The sequence below is a fragment of the Penaeus vannamei genome, chromosome 38, assembly GCF_042767895.1.
Source record: "Penaeus vannamei isolate JL-2024 chromosome 38, ASM4276789v1, whole genome shotgun sequence".
In the NCBI taxonomy this organism is placed as follows: Eukaryota; Metazoa; Arthropoda; class Malacostraca; order Decapoda; family Penaeidae; genus Penaeus; species Penaeus vannamei.
Window position 1 is genome coordinate 1,567,763 of NC_091586.1, and position 7,071 is coordinate 1,574,833.

The 7,071-nt window shown below is 47.4% G+C and overlaps 1 protein-coding gene across 1 annotated transcript in view; it reads right to left on the minus strand.

The window, feature by feature from the left end:
• The window catches only part of LOC138859748 (nucleolar protein dao-5-like), a 15,737-nt gene that overhangs the window by 3,589 nt on the left and 5,077 nt on the right, over nt 1-7,071 (minus strand). The window contains exons 2-3 of the mRNA XM_070115803.1: nt 6,021-7,068; nt 5,276-5,923 (exon numbers count right to left, since the gene is read on the minus strand). Coding sequence (XP_069971904.1) covers nt 5,276-5,923; nt 6,021-7,068 — 1,696 coding nt within the window. The remainder of the gene's footprint in view (nt 1-5,275; nt 5,924-6,020; nt 7,069-7,071) is intronic.

A 7,071-nucleotide genomic window follows, 5' to 3' on the forward strand; every position in this document is an offset into this window, starting at 1 on the left:
AAAGAAGAAGAAGAAGCAAGAAAAGCAAAGAAAGAAAAAGAACAACAACAACAACAAAAAGACAAACAGAAAAAAAAATCAGCCCAGAAGAAGAAGAAGAAGAAGAAGAAGCAAGAAAAAGAAGAGAGAGAGGCGGGGAAAAGAAAGTTCTCGAAAGCCTGAAGCCTGAACCGGATCCCAGCCTGAAGTGTCTCTCTCTCAATGAATTCACGAGGAGGATCTGTTGCCGAGGGAGTATAAGGAGGAGGGAGATGGAGAAGGAATGAGGAAGAGGAAGAGGAAGAGGAGAATAGAGATAGAGGAGGAGAAGGAGAGAGATAAGAGAGATAGAGGAGGGAGTATAAGGAGGAGGGAGATGGAGAAGGAGCAAGGAAGAGGAGGAGAAGAGAGATGGAGAACGAGGGAGTATAAGGAGGATGGAGATGGAGAAGGAGCAAAGGAAGAGAGGAGAGAGAGAGATGGAGAACGAGGGAGTATAAGGAGGAGGGAGATGGAGAAGGAGCAAGGAAGAGGAGGAGAAGAGAGATGGAGAACGAGGGAGTATAAGGAGGATGGAGATGGAGAAGGAGGGAGGAAGAGGAGGAGAAGAGAGATGGAGAACGAGGGAGTATAAGGAGGAGGGAGGAAGAGGAGGAGAAGAGAGATGGAGAACGAGGGAGTATAAGGAGGAGGGAGATGGAGAAGGAGGGAGGAAGAGGAGGAGAAGAGAGAGTGGGGAGAAGAGAGGGGAAGAGAGATGGAGAAGGAGGGAGTATAAGGAGGGAGGGGAGATGGAGAAGGAGGGAGGAAGAGGAGGAGAAGAGAGATGGAGAAGGAGGGAGGAAGAGGAGGAGGAGAGAGATGGAGAAGGAGGGAGGAAGAGGAGGAGAAGAGAGATGGAGAAGGAGGAGAAGAGAGATGGAGAAGGAGGAGAAGAGAGATGGAGAAGGAGGGAGTATAAGGAGGAGGGTGGTGGAGAAGGAGGGAGATGGAGAAGGAGGGAGGAAGAGGAGGAGAAGAGAGATGGAGAAGGAGGAGAAGAGAGATGGAGAAGGAGGGAGTATAAGGAGGAGGGAGGAAAGAGGAGGAGGAGGAGAGGGAGAAAGGAGAAGGGAGGGAGAAGAGGAGGAGAAGAGAGATGGAGAAGGAGGAGAAGAGAGATGGAGAAGGAGGGAGTATAAGGAGGGAGAGATGGAGAAGGAGGGGAGGAAGAGAAAAGAGAAGAGAGATGGAGAAGGGAGGAGGGAGATGGAGAAGGTAGGAGGAAGAGGAGGAGAGAGAGAGGTTAGAGGGAAGAGGAGAAGGCGAGAGATGGAGAAGGAGGAGAAGAGAGATGGAGAAGGAGGGAGTATAAGGAGGAGGGAGGAAGAGGAGGAGGAGGGAGATGGAGAAGGAGGGAGGAAGAGGAGGAGAAGAGAGATGGAGAAGGAGGAGAAGAGAGATGGAGAAGGAGGGAGTATAAGGAGGAGGGAGGAAGAGGAGGAGAAGAGAGATGGAGAACGAGGGAGTATAAGGAGGAGGGAGATGGAGAATGAGGGAGGAAGAGGAGGAGAAGAGAGATGGAGAAGGAGGAGAAGAGAGATGGAGAAGGAGGAGAAGAGAGATGGAGAAGAGTGAGGAAGAGAGGGAAAAAAGGGGAAAAAAAAAGAGATGGAGAAGGAGGGAGTATAAAGGAGGAGTGGAGATGGAGAAGGAGGAGGAAGAGGATAGAGGAAGAGAGATGGAGAAGGAGTGGGAAGAGAGAGATGCTAGGAGAAGGGAGGGAGAAGAGAGATGAGAAGGAGGGAGTATAAGGAGGAGGGAGATGAAGAAGGGAGGGAGGATGGAGAAAGGAGGAGGAAGAGGAGGAAAGAGAGATGGAGGAAGGAGGAGGAAGAGGAGGAGGGAGAGAGATGGAGGGAAGGAGGAGAAGGGGAGGAGAAGAGAGATGGAGAAGGAGGAGAAGAGAGATGGAGAAGGAGGAGAAGAGAGATGGAGAAGGAGGAGAAGAGAGATGGAGAAGGAGGGAGTATAAGGAGGAGGGAGATGGAGAAGGAGGGAGATGGAGAAGGAGGGAGGAAGAGGAGGAGAAGAGAGATGGAGAAGGAGGAGAAGAGAGATGGAGAAGGAGGGAGTATAAGGAGGAGGGAGGAAGAGGAGGAGGAGGGAGATGGAGAAGGAGGGAGGAAGAGGAGGAGAAGAGAGAGGGAGAAGGAGGGGAAGAGAGAGGGAGAAGGAGGGTTTTAAAGTGGACAGAGGAGGAGATGGAGAAGGAGGGAGGAAGAGAAAGAGAAGAGAGATGGAGAAGGAGGAGGGAGATGAGAAGTAGGGAGGAAGAGGAGGAGAAGAAGAGAGAGATGGAGAAGGAGTGAGAAGAGATGAGAGAAAGGAGGAGAAGAGAGATGGAGAAGGAGGGACATAAGGAGGGAGGGAGTGGATATAGAGGAGGAGGGAGATGGAGAAGGAGTGAGGAAGAGGGAGGAGAAGAGAGAGAGAAGGAGAGAAGAGAGATGGAGAAGGAGGGAGTATAAGGAGGAGGGAGGAAGAGGAGGAGAAGAGAGATGGAGAACGAGGGAGTATAAGGAGGAGGGAGATGGAGAAGGAGGGAGGAAGAGGAGGAGAAGAGAGATGGAGAAGGAGGAGAAGAGAGATGGAGAAGGAGGGAGTATAAGGAGGAGGGAGATGGAGAAGGAGGGAGGAAGAGGAGGAGAAGAGAGATGGAGAAGGAGGGAGGAAGAGGAGGAGGAGAGAGATGGAGAAGGAGGGAGGAAGAGGAGCAGAAGAGAGATGGAGAAGGAGGAGAAGAGAGATGGAGAAGGAGGGAGTATAAGGAGGAGGGAGGAAGAGGAGGAGAAGAGAGATGGAGAAGGAGGGAGTATAAGGAGGAGGGAGATGGAGAAAGAGGGAGGAAGGAGGAGGAGAGAAGAGGAGATGAGTAATGAGGAGTATAAGGTGGAGGGAGGAAGAGAAGTAGAAGAGTGATGGAGAAGGAGGGAGTATAAGGAGGATGGAGATGGAGAAGGAGGGAGGAAGAGGAGGAGAAGAGAGATGGAGAAGGAGGGAGTATAAGGAGGAGGGAGATAGAGAAGGAGGGAGGAAGAGGAGGAGAAGAGAGATGGAGAAGGAGGAGAAGAGAAAGAGAGGAGGGAGGAAGAGGAGGAGAAGAGAGATAAGAGAGATGGAGAAGGAGGGAGAAAGAGTAGGAAAAGATAGATAGAGGAGGAGGAGAAAACTAAGAGAGATGGAGGAAGAAAAGAGGGAAAAGAGAGATAGAGGAAGAGGAGAAAAGGGGAGATGGAGGAAGAGGAGAGAAATAAGAGACCTAGAGGAAGAAGAGAATGATAAGAGACAGATGAGGAGGAGAGAGATAAGAGAGACAGGGAAAGAAAAGAGTGATAAGAGAGTAGAGGAAGAAGAGAGAGATAAAAGAAGAGAAGAGAAATAAGAAAGATTGAGAAGATTGCGGAGAGGAAGGAAGAGGGATAAGAAGGAAGAAGGAGGGAGGAAGATGAATAGGAGGGAGATGAAGCAGACTGAGGGAGAGGAAGAGAAGAGGGAGGGAGAGGGAAAAGGAGGAGGGAATAGGAAAAGGAGAAAGATAAGGAGAGAGGAAGAGGAGAGAAGGTTCAAGAAGAGGGAGAGAAAAGGAAGAGGAGAAGGAAGAAAAAGGGAGAGAGAAGGAAGAGGAGAAGGAAGAAAAAGGGAGAGAGAAGGAAGAGGAGAAGGAGGAAAAAGGGAGACGAATAGGAATGAATATCTCTACAAAACAAGAGACATATTTGGCCGGTTTCGAAAATAGATTTATTTCTAATGAAGATACTATCTTATCCGACTGAATACATCCTTTGTACTGTGAAGATATTCATTCTCATTCATATCTTTTCCACATATATTGCAATTAAAACAGTTCAAGAAAGGGAATATAGGATAAAAAAAGAAGGGGAGGAAGAGGAAGAAGGAAGAAGGAGGGAGGAAGAGGAAAACGGGTGAGATAAGATAAGAGAGAGGGGGAAAGGGAATGCAAAGATAGGTGGAGGCAGAGAGAGAGAGAGAAAGAGAGAGAGAGAGAGAGAGAGAGAGAGAGAGAGAGAGAGAGAGAGAGAGAGAGAGAGAGAGAGAGAGAGAGAGAGAGAGAGGAGAGATAGATAGAGTAGATAGATAGATAGAGAGAGAGAGCGGAGAGGGAGAGAGGGAGAGAGAGAGAGAGAGAGAGAGAGAGAGTAAGAGAGAGAGAGAGAGAGAACAAGAGAGAGAGAGAGAGAAAGAGAGAGAGAGAGAGCGAGAGAGAGAGAAAGAACAAGAGAGAGAGAAAGAGTGAGAGTGAGAAAGAGAGAGAGAGAGAGGGAAATAAGTGAGAGAAGGAGAGAGAAAGAGAAGGCAAAGACATATAGAGTGGGGGTGGGAGGAAAAGCGAAAGAAAAAGGAGATGACAAAAAAGACCCGAAAGGAAAAGAAGGTGAAGCAAGAATGAGAGGGAGAGATGAAGGGAAACAGGAAGAAAAAAGACTAAGTAGAAAGAAGAAGCGGAAACGAAAGTAAGAGAGAGAGAAAGGAACAAGGAAAGAGAAGAAGTAATGTGAGAGAAACCGAAAAGAAGAAAAGATAAAAGTCTTGGAAGAGAGAGGAAGAGGGAAAGAGAGAAACAAGTAGAGAAGATTAAGGTAAAAGGGGACGATAAAGAAGGAGATAGAATTATAACGGTAAAGACCGGGAGGATGATAAGGAAGAGAAGATGAGAAATAGGCAGATAATAAACAGGAAGAAGAGACAAAAAGAAAGGGAAACGCATAGAAGAACGAGAAGCGAAAATGAAATAAACGGAAAAGAGAGAGAAAAAGAAAAATAAGAGAAGAAATGAAAGAAGTGGGCACTCGAAAAAAGATAATAAAAGGGAAAAAGGAAGAAATAAAGACTCGAAAAAAGGAAAACACAAAAAACGAAGGAAAAACTAAGAGAAACGAAGGAAAGCGAAGAAAAAAACGAAGGGAAACGAAGAAAAACTTGAAAAACGAAAGGAAAGGAGGAAAGACGAAAAGGGAAAACGAAGAAAAACAAAGACCCTCAAAAAAAAAGAAGGAAAACGAAGACCCCCCCCCCAAAAAAAAAGGAAAACGAAGAAAAGCGAAGGAAAACGAAGAAAGGCTAAGGAAAACGAAGAAAAGCGTATAAAAACGAAGGAAAACGATGAAAAAAACGAAAAACGAAGAAAAGCGAAGAAAACGCATACGATGCGGCCATGTGACTGCCTTGGATAGATTTATGCTTTCCTCCAAATTTCATGTTTCCGCTTTTTTTTTTTTTTTTTTTTTTTTTTTACCTTGCCTGATAGTCGAGGCTCTCTTGTCTTCCGTGTTTGGTTCTGGCTTGCTTTTGGCTTAGTTCTGGCTTGGTTCTGGCTTGCTTTTGGTTTGTCTTTGGGTTGATTCTGGCTTGCTTTTGGGTTGGTTCTGGCTTGCTTTTGGGTTGGTTCTGGCTTGCTTTTGGGTTGGTTCTGGCTTGCTTTTGGGTTGGTTCTGGCTTGCTTTTGGGTTGGTTTTGCCTCTTGCTTTTAGGGTTTGGTTTTGGCTTGCTTTTGGGGGTTGGTTCATTGCTTTTGGGCTGGTTTTGGCTTGCTTTTGGGTTGATTCTGGCTTGCTTTTGGGTTGGTTCTGGCTTGCTTTTGGGTTGGTTCTGGCTTGCTTTTGGGTTGGTTCTGGCTTGCTTTTGGGTTGGTTCTGGCTTGCTTTTGGGTTGGTTTTGGCTTGCTTTTGGGTTGGTTTTGGCTTGCTTTTGGGTTGGTTCTGGCTTGCTTTTGGGTTGGTTTTGGCTTGCTTTTGGGTTGGTTTTGGCTTGCTTTTGGCTTGGTTCTGACTTGGTTCTGGCTTGCTTTTGGCTTGGTTCTGGCTTGCTTTTGGGTTGGTTCTGGCTTGCTTTTGGGTTGGTTCTGGCTTGCTTTTGGGTTGGTTTTGGCTTGCTTTTGGCTTGTCTTTAGTCAAGCTTTTTGGGTTGGTTCTGGCTTGCTTTTGGGTTGGTTTTGGCTTGCTTTTGGGTTGGTTTTGGCTTGCTTTTGGCTTGGTTCTGACTTGGTTCTGGCTTGCTTTTGGCTTGGTTCTGGCTTGCTTTTGGCTTGTCTTTGGGTTGGTTCTGGCTTGTCTTTGGGTTGGTTCTGGCTTGCTTTTGGCTTGGTTCTGGCTTGGTTCTGGCTTGCTTTTGGCTTGCTTCTCGCTTGCTTTTGGCTTGGTTCTGGCTTGCTTTTGGCTTGGTTCTGGCTTGTCTTTGGGTTGGTTCTGGCTTGCTTTTGGGTTGGTTCTGGCTTGCTTTTGGGTTGGTTCTGGCTTGCTTTTGGCTTGGTTCTGGCTTGTCTTTGGGTTGGTTCTGGCTTGCTTTTGGGTTGGTTCAGGCTTGCTTTTGGCTTGCTTCTCGCTTGCTTTTGGCTTGGTTCTCGCTTGCTTTTGGCTTGGTTCTCGCTTGCTTTTGGCTTGGTTCTCGCTTGCTTTTGGCTTGGTTCTAGCTTGCTTTTGGCTTGGTTCTGGCTTGCTTCTCGCTTGGTTCTGGCTTGCTTCTCGCTTGATTCTGGCTTGCTTTTGGCTTGGTTCTGGCTTGCTTTTGGGTTGGTTCTGGCTTGCTTTTGGCTTGGTTCTGGCTTGCTTTTGGGTTGGTTCTGGCTTGCTTTTGGGTTGGTTCTGGCTTGCTTTTGGGTTGGTTCTGGCTTGCTTTTGGGTTGGTTCTGGCTTGCTTTTGGCTTGGTTCTGGCTTGCTTTTGGCTTGCTTCTCGCTTGCTTTTGGCTTGGTTCTCGCTTGCTTTTGGCTTGGTTCTCGCTTGCTTTTGGCTTGGTTCTGGCTTGCTTTTGGCTTGGTTCTGGCTTGCTTTTGGCTTGGTTCTGGCTTGCTTTTGGGTTGGTTCTCGCTTGCTTTTGGCTTGGTTCTCGCTTGCTTTTGGCTTGGTTCTCGCTTGCTTTTTGCTTGGTTCTAGCTTGCTTTTGGCTTGGTTCTGGCTTGCTTTTGGGTTGGTTCTGGCTTGCTTTTGGGTTGGTTCTCGCTTGCTTTTGGCTTGGTTCTCACTTGCTTTTGGCTTGGTTCTCGCTTGCTTTTGGCTTGGTTCTCGCTTGCTTTTGGCTTGGTTCTCGCTTGCTT